The 16,401-nt window shown below is 38.1% G+C and overlaps 3 protein-coding genes across 12 annotated transcripts in view; 2 read left to right on the plus strand and 1 right to left on the minus strand.

Annotated features, from left to right (window-relative positions):
* Positions 1 to 1,060: 1,060 nt before the first annotated feature.
* On the plus strand, positions 1,061 to 3,011 carry Rnf11 (Ring finger protein 11). The gene is made up of 2 exons (XM_076320821.1): positions 1,061 to 1,696; positions 2,068 to 3,011. The coding sequence occupies exons 1-2, from the start codon at positions 1,568 to 1,570 to the stop codon at positions 2,431 to 2,433; spliced, it is 495 nt and encodes a 164-aa protein (XP_076176936.1). The 5' UTR covers positions 1,061 to 1,567; the 3' UTR covers positions 2,434 to 3,011.
* A 1,519-nt stretch (positions 3,012 to 4,530) lies between these two features.
* LOC143151537 (uncharacterized) lies at positions 4,531 to 11,411 on the plus strand. 2 transcript variants are annotated; one of them, XM_076320800.1, is made up of 14 exons: positions 4,534 to 5,049; positions 6,137 to 6,208; positions 6,333 to 6,476; positions 6,555 to 6,692; positions 6,776 to 6,916; positions 6,999 to 7,286; positions 7,393 to 7,536; positions 7,614 to 7,852; positions 7,930 to 8,076; positions 8,170 to 8,487; positions 8,572 to 8,853; positions 8,932 to 9,207; positions 9,282 to 9,581; positions 9,667 to 11,411. In XM_076320800.1, exons 1-14 carry the CDS (start codon positions 4,808 to 4,810, stop codon positions 9,789 to 9,791), a joined length of 2,856 nt encoding a protein of 951 aa, XP_076176915.1. In that variant the 5' UTR covers positions 4,534 to 4,807; the 3' UTR covers positions 9,792 to 11,411. The 2 variants fall into 2 exon arrangements, with proteins under 2 accessions (XP_076176914.1, XP_076176915.1); XM_076320799.1 differs by having other exon boundaries at positions 4,531 to 5,049; positions 8,572 to 9,207.
* A 4,600-nt stretch (positions 11,412 to 16,011) lies between these two features.
* The window catches only part of LOC143151541 (trehalase), a 52,875-nt gene continuing 52,485 nt past the window's right edge, over positions 16,012 to 16,401 (minus strand). For 8 of the 9 annotated variants that reach the window (XM_076320810.1, XM_076320820.1, XM_076320816.1 and 5 more), the window contains one exon: positions 16,015 to 16,367. In XM_076320810.1, the coding sequence (XP_076176925.1) occupies positions 16,226 to 16,367 (142 nt within the window). In that variant the 3' untranslated portion in view covers positions 16,015 to 16,225. Of the gene's footprint in view, positions 16,368 to 16,401 lie in introns of all 9 variants that reach the window. The other variant, XM_076320811.1, reaches the window with a different exon arrangement.

Below are 16,401 nucleotides of genomic sequence, written 5' to 3' on the forward strand. Positions count from 1 at the left end.
AATGATGACGAAGGTAACGTTTTCCGATTTCACGTTGGTTTTTGACAGATTGGGACGAGATTAAATTGTGAACGACAAATTGTAGATGTACAATCGGTTATCTTTCGGGAAAGATCTACGAAGTAAAGAAGATGGAACGTTCGAAAGAAGAATGAATTTTATGAATTAAATTATGACATTATAGTTACGTATAAAAAGTCGTACGGAAATTATTGCGATTAAATACGCGAACTACATTCTCGTTTACGTTTTTTGGTAATTTGATCGCTTCTTCGTCTTTTCCCTGTCCGTTTTCTTTTGTTTAAAACCAATTACCAATTTTCATTATACGAACGAAATCCGGTTCGGTTTATTCCGATACCAATTCGTCGATCGAGGGTTTAGCGAAGATTAAAGAGACATCCGATTAAAGCTTCGTTAAAATTAACCGAATCGTTCGAAAGGTCACGAGTTTTAGATCGAACAATTATCGGTCAATGAAACCTCCGCGATTGATCGAATACTCGAACTATCGTACGCGATCGAGGAATGTGCAAGATCGACGAAAATACCAGTGTTTAAATATATCTACAAAACAACGAACAAAAGTCAAAGTTCCATGTTTATAAGATCAAAAGTAAACAATAATTTTTTAAACATAGTCAATACGTTTTTTACTAGATGCGAATAGACAATATTTGGCTAAATTTAAATCCGATATAAAAATCTGCAATCTTTCGATTTTTTAGCGGACCAGGAACACCTATTCGCATCTAATAGAATAGTTTGATAAACGCTAACGTATTCGCGATCCTGTTTCCATAAAGATAATTTCGCATTTATCCTTTGTATCGTGAAGTGCTTGGTGTTGGTTGCACTTCGAAGTAATTGAAACAACGCGATCAATGTTTCGTTCGATAAACGTGTGCTTATTTAAAATCGTCCGAGGATTGCTTTCCATTTTGGCGTTTAAATCGCAGCACAGCGTAAAGCGCTGTTTCACGATATGTCGGTGTCTCTTCGAGCCAATGGTAGGTTAGTTGCCGAGTGTCTTTCGGATGGGCCGTACGTGTAATGCTTCTGCAAACTCTTTGTATCGCAAGGGGACGTTTTTCACTGATTGGACGTTGGAAAATGCGATACTGTCGCAACGACGAATCACGACGAAGTACGATCTACGCAGCAGGATGCAAACGGCGATGTGTACTAAACGTTCAGAGAACGTCGTGCGAGAAATGTGAAAAGTGTTTTTTTCCGCACAACCTGTGAGTAACTGGCCTGCTTTTTTTTGTTGCGTCTCGTTGGATGCGTAAGGCGCTCAGCTGTAGTACGGGTACGTGACGGAAGATGTTTTGCTAGTAAAGTTTGCGCCACCGTATTTTGACGCGAGACACGAACTGTCATCCGTTCGGTTCGACCAAAACGGATCCCCTGACGAGAATCAACGCAAAAACAAGCGGTTTACGATGGGGACAGGACTCGTATTATCCCACGTCGGAATTGTCGCGATTCTCTAATCGACGCTGGGATTAACAAATCGAAGCGCACTGCTTGAGAAACGCGAAATTGCAACCGAGGTCCCATAAAAATGGGAAATTGTTTGAAGCGTGCTGGAGGCAGTCAACAAGACAACACCACTTTGTTGAGTAACAATTCTGATCCTACGCTGATTATCGGTTCTTCGCAAGAAGGCCTTGGACCTCCAATACTCACTAATGTAATTATATTTCTTCTTTTATCCTCGACCGATCGCATATTCAGCCGCTCGTTGCTTTACCCGTAACGAATCTGTGAATGCATCAACTCCCGACACTATATTTTTTCTTGATGCCCCCGATTTCTCTTTTTATTTTTATGCTCCTGGAATTATTAATATAAACAATATGAAATTTTATGGAAATTTAGTTTTACGATTTAATTCTGTTAACTAGTTGTTTTTCTTTATCCATACCTTAATTATACAGTATCAAGAAGTTCGAATCTAAATTATATATGATATATTTTGCAACAAAGAAACTATAATATAGACAATTTATAATTTACCTCTGTTGTTTGAAATTAAGTTCTTATTTACTTTCAATTCTATAGGAGGTAGTTCGTTTTTCCTCTCCGTCGAATGTTCCAAGGATGCATCAAGGCATCGGTATCGGCGTTACTTTAGGACCAACCAGTGGACCTGGTACACTAAGCGAAGAAGAACAGCAAGTACTAGTTGCAAAACGCATAGGACTTATCCAACACTTACCTATGCGGGAATACGATGGAGCTAAAAAGGGAGAGTGCGTGATATGTATGATGGAACTGGTAGTTGGAGAGGAAGTCCGTTATTTACCCTGTATGCACACTTATCATGCACTTTGTATCGACAATTGGTTGCTACGTTCGCTGACATGCCCGTCGTGCATGGAACCGGTAGATGCAGCATTGATTAGCTCGTATCATCCAACCACTTAACGTCCCAGAGTTGCAAAATTGGTGTAGCTAATCGGTAATCAAACTATACTACCATGGTAAACAGAGCAACTGGAAAGAAACGTTAATTTTACAATCGCGTATAATGGCTTCCAAATAGTAAGGGGCCTTTTCTTGTTAATGGCCAATTATATTTGCCATTGTATTCGACGTATCCGCGCACGTGCTGAGTAATAATAATACTTGTATTATAAACAGTTGTAAATGTCTCCTATATAGGTCATTCCCTCTTACAGGGTAATGTTCTCCATACGGATCATTGCAAACACAGTATGGTGTATTTACGATCAGAAAGCAATCGCCATAGTCGGTTAGTTTCCTGCAAAATCTAAAGTAGTTTTCTTTTCATACAGCTGAAAGATGTTCTATTTTATGCTCGAATAAGCGGGGCAATTAAAAGATGTAACCGCGTGTTGCTAAAGCTATTTTACGTTGAATAAACTAGTATCTACTTGACTTTTGTCATTTGGTCAAGTAGCGATAGACGACTATACATACACATTGTGAATATTGTGAGCAATATGGTGTACTACAAAATATCATGCTACGTATATTTTTAACTATAATTGCAATCATTTCATATTTCCAGATACTAAAAACATATTTTTAGATTATATCTTTCGACATACAAAGTTAATCTCGTTATTTTTAAATACAATGTCTCTTATTTCAATATAGCGATGTCGTGAAATGCGTAGGTGATCTTTTCCTCGAGAATTGGACATGATATGGTTTAAAAAACTATAAACCAAAAATATTGGCATTCAGAGTTTGCTATTTATGTTTTAAGCTATTCCACGTGAAAAGATGGGCTGTTTGTAATTGTATTTTTATGTTACTATTTACCAGATATCGTCTGTATATTCTTTTTATATATGTATACATATTGTTAAATTGTATTCATGTCATTGAAATATTTACATATTTAGTTGCGTTTAGCGAAACGTACTCGTAGACGTAGTAACTATATTATGCGTGTATCGCGTTGTTAGTGCTTTAAGTAAAAGCAACAACAACGCATTTAACAGAGTCACTGATTCAATAGTCTGGTCGAACAAACATTATTTTAATGCTTTAGAACTCACTTTATCATTATCGATGCTTATGTATCGCAAAAATCGTATATATTGAGCTTTTGTTAAATTCGACCACATTGAATTAATTTGAAAAGCATTAAAGGATTAAATGCACGTTTTGATTTCACAATAATCTCGAATTTAGATTTCGATATGAAATTAGAGATCGTAAGTGAAATTTTTTTTGTGATAAAAACAATCAGCCTGTGACCATTATCATTATTTTCTGATCTATCATATTATTAAAGATCGAAAAAATTTCGATGAATTTCATATGATGAATGTATATGCATATATATGCATTTATCGCATGAAATTGATATGTATATATACATTCGAAATTTTATATATATATATATCATATATATGTAATATATATGTATATGATAATATTCATTTAAACATTTCCTATGGGGGTAAGAATATTTTAATGGTTTACGAAAGCTTCGCGTGTAATGTTGCTGATTTGTTTAAAGAGGAAAATGATGCTGTGACATAGTGATTTATTGACGAAATGCAAATATAGGACTAGCGATTTAATTAAAATATAAATATTTAGTAAGAACTAATGACTTTTCCACACAATACCTTCTTTCCTTCCATAAGCAAATTTCTTTCGGTACTGAACTGTATGTTAATAAATTGTTTTACATTAATTTCTCAAAAAAATACGTTATCCGTTAAAATTCTGTAACTACGTTTGAAGCAACCGTTTTGCTTTTTTCGACTTATGTATTTTACAGATAAACTTGAAAATTTGAAACTTTGCGCGTTCACTTTAATGACCTTTAAGGTGTTACGTATCTATATTTTAGCAAATCTGATATTTAATGTCGGAAATTATATTTAACTGAACTTCGCGTTTAAAACATCTAATTTAAAACGATTGAATTTAAAGGGTACAAAGCGTTTACTCAATTCGTTAACAGGAATATTACTTGACGAAGAAAATGTCACTAGCAAGAGTCGACATCTAGTAACACGAAAGTTGGAATGTTGTGTAAATAGGGAGAGAAAGAATGGTCTCGCGCAATCATCAGTCAGGGAGCCTCGCATCGGTCCGTAGGCGTCATCATGGTGTGTGGGCTGGAGCGTTTTTGAGAGACGACGAGTTTGTTTTCAGTCGATAAAAGGTGTGGGCATTTTCGTTATTATGGTGATGCTTTTGCGAGGAGTGGCGTACTCGTCCTACGGAATCGTTATGGGGAAAACCGTCGGCGATACGCAACGTACAATTACGAAATAAGTTTTGAAAACGGAACGATACGACGACGCGTACGATGTCGAGTTCGGAACAAGTATTTCCCGTACGTCGACTCGAGTGGAAGCGCAAATGGACGGCAGTTGTTTTATCGATGTTATGCGTGATTCCATTGAATCCTACAAGTGCCGACTTGATATCGTATGGTTCAAAGGATAATCAGTGTCCCGTCGAGTGTGCGTGCCTTGGGAATGTGGTCGACTGCAGTAGCTTACAATTGATCGGAGCACCCAGCGGTCTACCACCATGGACAGAAATCTTGTGAGTAAATAATCGCTCGTTATCCTATCAAGAACGAGCATCGAGAGACGGTGCCACGCCGTCTTTCGTAGATTAATCGACGCAATTCATTTTTTCGAACTCTCTGATGCGTTTAATCGGTTTCGATACTTGTTTTTTCTTTTCATTCTCAAACTGATCGTTATTCTAAAATTTTACGATTCCTTTTTTTCATTTCTACATGATCATATTACGCTGTTTCGTTGTGTGCAATGAGTCGTTGAGATTGAAAGTTTGAAACAACGCATATTCATTGTAACATGATCTAATGTAGATAAGATAATGTACAGGAATTTGTAACAGAAATATTGTGTTAATACGTGCGATAACATTATTTCGTTTTACCGAGCAGAATGCGAGCAATATTTTTCACAGGTTCATTTGTCCGTTTATGTTTGTAAATTATTAAAAAATTTTATTTGATAATACATTTGTAATGAATGATCAAAAATGATTTCTTTAATGAAATTCAATTTAGAGTATTTTAGTAGAATAAATATTAAATCATTGAAATAAGAATGAGTGTCAATGTACAATTTATTATTCCATAAGAGTGAATTTTCTATGTGGAAAGTGATATATCCATTCATGCATTGTGTGCATCTTTGTACACTACATTTTGTAAATTTTTTTCTATTGTGAGTGAAAGTTATACAATCAAAATAAAATAACAAGTGTACAACATATGTTCTTTATTCTGTAAATGGTAAAATGATAATGATAGACTCCTAGTTACATATACATTAGCAGGAATTCTTGACCATATAAGGCAATATGCATGGGGGTACACTATTGTCACTTTATAGAGCTTAGAGTCAAGGAGAACAAGATCTGGATGAAGAAAACCTTACCTTTAAGGGTTTGAGGCAACTTTTAGCAACAACATGCTTATGTTTCTAGGCAGTAGAATTTAAAAGAATTACATTTTGTAATTTCCATCTGAGAGATAGAAAAAGATGTAAACATGACATAGAAATAAATTGTTTTTTCTAAACATAAAAAAAGTAAAAACATAAATGATAAAAGCTGTAAATAAACTAATGTTAATAATGTTGTTTTTATATTACAGGGAACTAAGAGAGAATAATATAGCTAGTTTGGAGTTTGATGCACTGTTACATTTAACTAAGCTCAAAGAATTGTAAGTAACCTTTTTAATATTCTTATATTTACTGGTACTTTGTTTCAAAGTACAATACTACTCTGCAATTCTTTTATTATAAGAACAAATTAATAGAAATAAATAAAAATAATGATCCTTATAGGGACCTCAGCGCCAATAAATTTGGAGATAACTTTACTATTATACTATCAGAAAATACACAGTTACAAGGACTTAAAGTAAATAAGAACCAATTAACACAGATACCAGATTTGTTTCTTGTGAAAAACTTAACGCATCTTGCATTGTAAGTATATTGCTTCATTGCTCCATATCATAAGAGTGAAATTCATTTTCCATGTAAACAATAGTTATTTGTTTTCAGAGCTCATAATTTGATTAGTGATATAAATGGAAGCGCGTTACTGAGTTTACAACAACTTCAAAGTTTGGATATTAGTGGAAATAGAATAAGTACAATAAAACATGGATCCTTTCTTGTTCCTAATTGTCTTACACATTTGTATGTAGTTTATCATTTTTATATATTTTATGTGTATATGTAAATTGTTAAGTAATTCATAAGATTGAAAATCTTTTTTACAGGAATTTAAATATGAATCAAATAAAAGTAATAGAAAATGGAAGTTTGGATAACTTGACTTCATTAGAAGAATTACGTTTGAACAAAAATCAGTTGACTCAATTAAAAGATCTCTTTACAAATTTGAAGAACTTGCGAATATTGTAAGGATTTATTTTTGTTATGATAATATCCACCTTACTTTTTCCACACATATATAAGAAAAAAATGACCTTTATTTTTCAGAGAAATAAATAGAAATGAACTACAGACAATCCAAGGACTTAGTCTTAAAGGTTTAAAAAATCTTAAAGAATTACGTTTAAAAAGAAATAAAATCGAGGTATTAGATGATGGCGCATTTTGGCCTCTCAAGAATTTAACGATTTTGCAACTTGACTTTAATTTACTAAGTACAGTAAGGAAAGGAGGTTTGTTTGGATTAGAACGTTTACAGAAATTAACGTTGTCGCACAATCGAATAAGAACGATTGAAACGCAAGCGTGGGATTTGTGCAAAGAAATTGTGGAATTGTTAGTAATATTTTTATTTTATGCATAGTGGTGCATGTAATAATGGCTGTATTTTTAATGTTAATCAAAATACAGTGTTAGAATGTAATTTTAAATCTACTTTCAGAGATTTGTCGCACAATGAACTAACTTCCATAGAACCAGGAACTTTTGAATTTTTAGAAAAGTTGGAAAAGCTCAAAATGGATCACAATCAAATTACAGACATTTCAGACGGTGCATTCAGTTCAATCCCTAACTTACAAACACTGTACGTATACATAGAAACTTGTGTTGTAAAATCTGTGAAAATTAATTACTTTCATATAATAACCGTTTCTATTAAAGGGAATTGAACTTTAATAAAATTTCATACTTGGTGGAAGATTCTAACGGCGCTTTTGGCCCGTTGGGACAATTGTGGAAATTAGGGCTAGCACACAATAGGATTAAATCGGTGAATAAAAACGCATTTACCGGATTGAGTAGTGTGACCGAACTAGATTTAACTGGTAACAATGTAACGAGCATTCAGGAAAATGTATTCGTTTCAATGACTAGACTAACTAAACTCAGGATGAACTCAAGTACGTGCCAGAAAGAATGAGCGCATTCAAAACGGGAAGCATTTCAAAACTATTGCATTTACCTTTTTTGCACACAGGGGCCTTAGTCTGCGATTGTGGATTACAGTGGCTAAGTATGTGGTTACGAGAGCACAGATATAGCGATGCGGAAGTGTATTGTGGATATCCGCATTGGTTAGAGGGTAGATCGTTGACGCAACTTCATCATAAAAACTTCACGTGTGGTTAGTATAACACTCGACACTGGAACTACAAATCGATTTCTACTTTTATCATTTTTACAAGCGTGTTAATCGCAATACCTTATACTGGTGTAGACGAATACCCAAAACCAAGAATCATCGAGGAACCTAAGAGTCAGATGGGAATTAAAGGAGACAACGTAACGTTAACTTGTCGTGCAACGAGTACCGCCAATGCACCATTGCACTTTACATGGAAGCACGACAACGTTGAAATGGAAAGTGACAATTTGCAAATAAACACGGACTCCATGGAAAGCAGCGGCGTAACGGAGGCATCCTCTATTTTACACCTTACCAACGTCACGCACGCAAACGCTGGAAAATATCAATGCATGGTCACGAATACTTACGGAACGACGTATTCCTCGAGAGCGAAGATAAGCATTTTAAGTGAGAAAAAATCAGAAGTGTTTTTTACACGTGTTGCACATAATTAATTCAGATGTTTGACTTACTTATACCTTTCTTTCGCAGTTTACCCATCGTTCTCAAAAATTCCTCACGACATACGCGTAACTGCTGGAAGCACTGCTCGGCTTGAATGTTCCGCCGACGGGCAGCCGTCGCCGCAAATAGCGTGGCAAAAAGACGGAGGAAATGACTTTCCAGCGGCAAGAGAAAGAAGAATGCACATGATGCCGACCGACGATGTATTATTTATCGTCGATGTAAAAACCGCCGATAGTGGTGTTTATTCTTGTACCGCGCAAAATCTTGCCGGCCTTATCGTTGCGAATGCCACTCTCACTATATTAGGTAAATATCGGCTATCATTTTTCTTTTTAAACATCGCGATTAATAAACTTACATATCGCCGGTTTCTTTCTCAAATAGAAACGCCATCGTTCGTGAAGCCAATGGAAAATAAAGAAATAATGGTCGGTGGTTCGATCGTGTTGGAGTGCATGGCCAGCGGTATGCCCAGACCAAAGCTATCCTGGCGCAAAAATGGAAATCCTTTGCAGGCTACCGAGCGTCATTTTTTTACTGCCGAAGATCAATTGTTGATCATCGTCAATACTATAACTAGCGATGCTGGTAATTACGAATGCGAAATGAGCAATTCTTTGGGCAGCGTCGTGGGTGCGTCCCATCTCACGGTGAAACCAGGTAAAAAAAGAAATTCTACCAGGTCGATGCTTTCGTTACATCACTACTCACGAAAATGTTACTCGTACTTGCAGCTCCTACTTCTAGTCCTGCCGCAGTGAACGAAGACGATATACTCGGTTTAATAATAATCACCGTAGTATGTTGCGCCGTTGGTACGTCCATAGTATGGGTGGTTATAATCTATCAAACTAGGAGACGTTTGAACGTGGTGGTGCAAAATGGTAACGTGCAACCATCAACGACCGTTGTAACTGCGGTACCGGATACACAGACGCATTTGTACTTGGAAACGAGTTCGCAGCACAGCAAAGACAGCGGTACAGGAGACAGTACCAATCCTAGTAACGATCAATTACAACTATGTTTACCTGGTGCGCAAGTATTTTCATCTATCGGTACATAGTTTTTGCTCTTTTCTGAACGTAAACTTACGAATCGGTGTAACTACCTTTTCAGAGGAGATCGTTACGTGTTCCGTGACTAACGAAGAAGAAACGGGAGCCGTGAACGTTGGGGCTCCGCTGTTACGATACACGAACCATGAACGGCATGTCCATGGAAACGACGACTGCGCAGTTTAAGGACAGAGATCTCGAACAAGCAAATCCGTTGCGTTTCTAACACGAGTGTTTACGAAGTACTGTGAAATATTTCGAGAACAGAGGGGGATTCTACGAACGATCGTTGCGATCGGTCAGGATACAATGGATAAGTATCCGGACGATCTGTCGCTGCTTATGTTTTGTGGATAAATGCATCATCGACAACCGAACGATTTCTCAGTCATTGCGCAACAAAGTATTTATTACCATACTTACAAATTCATTCTATCGCGTACCGCACGAATATCGGTAAGTACAAGTGATAGGCGAGAAAGGCACGTCTCATTGTCGTATTTATTATCGAAACGAGTGTTGCGAAGGCGCAGCGTAAAAAGAGCGTAAACATGAAAGTACTAATGGCGTATGATTTGTAAATACTTAGGTTAAGGATCCGTCGTAATTTTTACTCGGTGGTTTGCGAGAAAGAATGTGCCGAGTACGATAACATCGGGATAATACAGTAAGACGCAAGAGCCACTTATTATTATAGACCAGTCTTTTGTGATAGATATTTATTTTAGGATTACGTAAACTACTAGACGGTTATATTTATAATGCCCGACAATGTGACTTTAAGAAGAAAAAGAACACAAAGGATAAGAAGGAACAGAAAAGAGAAACACGTATACACGCCCTCTCCACGCACACATTATTATACATATTCCTTGAACACGTACATACACATATACACATGTGTATATACATATGTACATTTGTTGCACCAAAGTGCTGGTAATAGACACTTCGCGATTTGTCTTCCCCCTTATTTTTTATTCATAGCCGGTTTATTAATGCCATTTTAGACGAGTGCTCTGTGGTAATTTTAATTCGTCAACGACGATTGCTCATTTTTACCGTTAGGTATCGATGCCTGCCTAATTTAAAATACGCGCCTAACTATATTATCCGCTTCTATCAACGACTTTCCCTTTAGTATTATATTTACTAGACTTTTAAGTATATGTAGCGCTCGTGTTTTGCGAGGTGTAGCGTATTAATACCTTGGTCACTTTGTGGGACGTTTAACCGCTCGATCGAGAATGAATACATCGAGATGCTCGTATCGATAAGTTCGCTCCTGTTGTGATCATTGAGTTGACTAGTATTTCGCGTGCGTAAAAACGTAAACAATGATAGAGCAACATCGGTCCAGCGACAACGATGCGCGTTTCGATGGAAAATTCTCGTGTTTCGTGTTGTGTTGTCGTACTTTCCCGCGAGTTCTCCTAGGTACAAAAGAAGATACAAGGTTTTTTCAGTGTATGTACGAATAGTAGATGTAACGCAGTTACACTTAATCGTTAAGTGAACGATAGAGCGATAATCGCTGTCTTGTAAGACTTTTTCTGTAACGGATATTATTTCTGTGACTTTCGAATTAATTTGTGATATTTTTGCCCCGTGTATATAAGTGAACACGTGTCGCGGATGAACGGGGAAGCACAAATCTTCGAGCTCGAAAACGTTTCACGCTCGTGAAATGGTCGTAATCAGAATTTACGACCAATAAAAGTGACAATTGTCGTATCACTATCGATAAACAATACGGTCGAGCGACGTTGGATAAAAAAAAAAAAATACACTTTGCATATACATCTATATATTTTTCTAGACCTTGTACTTCGAGAGAACCGAAGGGCGGCGTGAAAATCGCATGGAAAGTGGTTACCAATTACTGCCACTCTCGATCGCCTAATCGTTTAAAGTTGAAGTTCCCTGAATTACTTGGTTGAGCACAAAACGCCCCGAAATTCGCTGCACGTTATCAAAACAATTTCGAAATTATATCAACGACATTTTTCTTCATCGTTTCTGTTTGATGAAATCGCGTGTAAACGTTTCAAGTGATACGAGTGGTAATCAATCCATTGTGGTGAACGCCATCTTTCGTTTTTCTAATTCGTGCAGAATCATATTTCGGGGATATCGCGTCGTTTCGTTTTGCAAAAATGAAGTTTTTGGCGTACGACGATGTTACGAAACGTAGCAGCTCGCGAAAAGGTAAAGGATTCGCAAAGTGTTGGTCGAACGACGAAATTTTTAGACTGCGTATTGATCGAGTGGCGAACCGAACGATCGTGCAGACTTACCAATGATAAGTATTAAATCGTATTGCCAATAAATAGAGGATCTATCGCGAAAACGTTAATCAGCTCGTGCCCGTGTGATACACCAAATAAGGTATCCCCGTTTAATTCAGTATTTTTCCTTGTTGTTACATGGTATTGTAAACAAATACAAATAATATAATCCATCTTAAATAACGTTGTCTTACTTGCGACCGTCATCGACGAAGTTCGATCGTGTGTTGCGAGACGAACAACCCATTTACCATTCTCCTCGTTGCTTTATTTATTTTCTTTTAACCTTTATTTACTAAACGAGCATTCTTCGTTAAAATATCAATTAAAGGTATACGTGTATATGTATGTATGTGTATATATTAAAGTATAGAATTAAAGATATACATGTATATGTATATATATATAAAAAATTTACTAACTCGGTAAGTTTTCTAAAATGTTCAGGTGATATGCCGGTGTATCATAACCTTTTTAACATATATGCGTAAATATATATACATACGCATTCAATTTACAACGCGTAAGTATCCTGAGTTTCACTTGCAATCTTAAAATTATATACAACGAGAATTTATCAATCGATTTGCGTCGAGTGACTGTATGGCTTAACATTCGAAATTTAAACGTTACGTATGCTGCAATTGCAAATACAATGATTCTGAATTTTAGGATCGATAATCACGTAACGAAGAGGCACTTTCATCGATTCTACGAATCGTTCGATCAGTTTCGTATTCGACCATGATTCGCGTTATCGATACGTTTGTGAAGTAACGCGAGAAACCGCAAGGGGTGGGGGGAGAGAGGATGAAAAAAGAAACGTAATATACAACGACACGTACGTACCTACTTATTTCCAAATATCACAATAATCAAAGTATCATACAATTTACAGAGCGTGTATGTCGTCTACGATTTTCATTCGGTTCGTTGCGAGGGGATCGAAATTCACCGTTCTTTGCGCATAACTCACGCGAAGGAGCAAGCAAACGCGTCTCTCTTTCTTTTGTCAAGATTAACATAATGATGAAACACGCGCAGTGGTATTTATAATGACGAATGACATAAATAAATAAGTAGAGGAACGGGTTTAAATAATACACGAGTATCGTTTCCCTGTCGTTGCGTAAAAACAATAATTAGAACGCTAAATGCACGACATGAAAATGATTCCTCCGATCTTCTGTCAATCGATCGAGTTCAAGCACCATGTTTTTGTTCATTCAAACGACTAAATAGGTCGAAATAATCGACGAATCGTGATCTTCCGTGGGAAATGGTGATAATTTATTCGTCCTTCACTTGCGAGCAAGTGCATGCACACGCATCACACACATACCATCCTATGCACACATACATAACCTCCCCCTTCCCAAACTATGCAATAATTATTAAAATTACACTACAACGATACGTCGAAATTATTCTGCTCGTTCGAAGGTAGTGTCGTATTTTAAGATTAGTGTTGTCGTATCCTGCATAGATGGCGTGACTTGCTAGGTGCAAGATACATTTTGAAAATGAGGTTTATTCCGGCATGAAACACGTACACTGCACAACGGGATCTTTGTCAGCGAGTCATTTTGCAGCAACATACCTTTATATATATATTTATAAAATTAATTCCACAATTTCCTCGATGTTAAAAATCATTAAAACAATAATTATTATAATAGTAACTAACATTAATAATAATTAAATTTTCCTACAGAATGCCGTACCGAGTACGCATTTTTTTCGTTTTATTTTTAAACGATATTCACCTTCACACGATCGTTCGATAAATACTAAATGTTCTAATAAAGCACGATTGCTTCGATACCTCGCTTTGTTGGTCGAATCGTTGCTGGGACAAAACTAACCTACCATCAAATATTTTAAACTTTCGTAATTTTTCATTCAACGAACATAGCGAGAACCGATCATACGATATATATCCGTTACGTTTACTCTTGGACAACACGTGGATCGCGTTAAGATTTTTATTCTTCATTTCTTGTAAAATTCTTTAACACTAACTGCACCTCGAATAGCGGTGAATGTCCTTTCGAAACTAGGCTCGAAAAGTTAATTTTCAAAACTTTCCGTTTACACGCCGAATAAAAGAAATGCGGCTTCCGTATTTTACGGATTGTGCGACATCTTCCGAAGAACCGCGAAATGTGTCGACGACAAATGTAAAAGCTCGATCGTCGCTTGAACTAACTATAGAGGATGCGGTCACCTTTGAAGAGAACAAACATAAAAAGTAAAACTATTTACAAAGGGAACTCGGGCTGATTTCAGAGCTCGAGAAGAGGCACTGTAACGAACCGTTCGCATCGCGTCGTTCTCCCTGTCTCTCCATTCTCCGCGAAACATGGCGTCCCCTGCGAACAAAGCTACGCTCGAAATCAACATCGCGCGCATGCGCGGACCGTAGACTCGCATGCCTGTGGATCAACGCGAGCGCGCGATGCCTCGTAAACCTAACAAATTACACAGAGTGCCCAGTAATTTGTAGTTGTATCGCAAATTACAGGAAATCCTGTGTAAACAAAACGAATTCGAAAACGTTCGTTCTTATTTAGATACGAAACAAAGGCTCTGTCCTTAACGATTATCGCTCGTCGTATCGTTACCCGTTTCGCGACAGCAACGACGCATCGTGCACGATACCTGGCGGCTCGTTCGCGTATTCCGACTGCTATCGATTGTCGCCAATGATCGACAAAAGGTCGATCGATGACGATCGTAGCGATATACTCCTTTTCGCTGTCAAATGAAATAGTCGTGCTTGCCACGGCGACATCGATTAAGTAGTGTAGCCTCGGTGGTCGTCGACCGGGAACAAGCGATTTCGAAACGTTCCAAAGAAAGGCCGAAAGTCTGTCGACAGCAAACGTAAAAGGAAATACACAGAGAGAGAGAAAGAGAGCGCTGCGCTCGTCGACTGTACTTTATTCCGTTCGAAACAAGGATAAAAGATCAGACGCGAGTCGTGCACGATGTACGCCTGTCGTCATCATCGATATCTAATTGTAAGCGCAAAAGCTAAACGGATTCCCTTACAAAAATATCAGCAAAAGTACAATATTTTTATCGTTAATTTTATCTATATTATCGTGACTTGATTATCAATTATCTAAACTCACCTATAAACAATGTACGTGAAACGTAACGTTCACTCGATCCTGCGTTGATAGTTGCGTTAATCCTGCGGGCTCGCGATCCGCGCATGAGCGTGAGTTTGCGCGTGCGCGGTCTCGTTCCGCGCCAACGTTCATCGATGCTCGTCACTTTCAATTACTTTATTGTCCGTTTTCTATTTTTATTTTGCGCGCGAACTTGGCACCGAGTAGCCTCCAACGGAGCATCGCGCGATATTCCTTTCTATTGCTTCTTCGATTCGAAGAATACCTTTCACAGTGATCGCGTAACTAAAACTCGTTAGGCCAAACATGCAGAACGAGAATAATGGCCGGAGGAGGGACGATAAAAGAGTTCTCGGTACGAATCGCTCCGGAGACGAGTAGAAAACGAGAAGTTAAATATAAACATCCACGTAGAATGCTCCCGAGTGATATTCGCGATGCGAGAGAAATTCAGTCTTATCGACCATGTATTGCCATTTTTGTGCTATAAAAAATTGTTTCCAACGGTAAATAACTTTTATCAAAAATTTCGATCGTTGAATCCGAATTCCATACGGGAGCGTTCTCCGGACGCGAAACGATCGTGGGAATTTTGAAAACTTCGACGGGTAGAGATCGGCGAAACGATCGTTTCGAAGATTTTTTTTTCCTTTCCTTCTTTGAGCGGGTAATTTTTGATTGTTTCGTTACCAATAGAAACGGAAACGCAATTCGTCGGGGCGTGTATCATCCAGTGAGCGTCCTTTGGCCGATCGACGCGACGCGAAAGGAACTTTTCTTCTCGGCCAAATCGACGCATCGAGGGTTCGCGGTGCACTGTGACGCCATCTACGTTGGCGCGGAAGGATCTGACGCTCACTAGCCGCGCATGCGCGGTCCTCGGCCGAGCTGCTGCAACGAGGATCGCACGACACTCGAAGAAGCTTTCTAGCCTTCGGCGAGGTGATTCGTTTGCGCCCCCCTCCCTTCCGTTTGTCACCTTGCACACCTTCCACCGCTTTCGGCTTCTCCAGCACCCAAGGTTGCATCGCGTTCGAACGCATTGTCTACGGATGTTGTCCCGATTGTTGTTCAGCTTCCTCGCGGCATTCAGCAATCCACGGCTCGGTTTGCTTTCCCGGTCTAAACATGTTCACGTGCTTATTTCGCTTCATAGTTGGTTTACAAATCGGTTCTTCTAGCTAACCAGCGGTCGTCAATCGTTGTTCATGTCCCTCAGCTCGGTGTAGGCGATCCTCTTCCGGTAGAGATTGCTGTTCGGTGATATCACTTTCCTCTTGTTTGGCATCGTCGACGGCCCGGGAACGTAGTAGTGCCGCTTCTTGTACACCACCATTCTGTAAACGTGACAAGTACTGCAGTTAGATCGGG

This window comes from Ptiloglossa arizonensis, chromosome 9 (genome assembly GCF_051014685.1).
Source record: "Ptiloglossa arizonensis isolate GNS036 chromosome 9, iyPtiAriz1_principal, whole genome shotgun sequence".
In the NCBI taxonomy this organism is placed as follows: Eukaryota; Metazoa; Arthropoda; class Insecta; order Hymenoptera; family Colletidae; genus Ptiloglossa; species Ptiloglossa arizonensis.

What these genes read in the sequence shown, in the direction of transcription:
- LOC143151537 (XM_076320799.1), top strand. Translation starts at nt 4,808, where the DNA reads ATGTCGAGTTCGGAACAAGTATTTCCCGTACGTCGACTCGAGTGGAAG. An exon ending in CCACCATGGACAGAAATCTT is followed by an intron (nt 5,050 to 6,136) that starts GTGAGTAAATAA and finishes TTTATATTACAG; the next exon opens with GGAACTAAGAGAGAATAATA. An exon ending in ATCCCTAACTTACAAACACT is followed by an intron (nt 7,537 to 7,613) that starts GTACGTATACAT and finishes TTTCTATTAAAG; the next exon opens with GGAATTGAACTTTAATAAAA.
- Rnf11 (XM_076320821.1), top strand. Translation starts at nt 1,568, where the DNA reads ATGGGAAATTGTTTGAAGCGTGCTGGAGGCAGTCAACAAGACAACACC. An exon ending in GACCTCCAATACTCACTAAT is followed by an intron (nt 1,697 to 2,067) that starts GTAATTATATTT and finishes TCAATTCTATAG; the next exon opens with GAGGTAGTTCGTTTTTCCTC.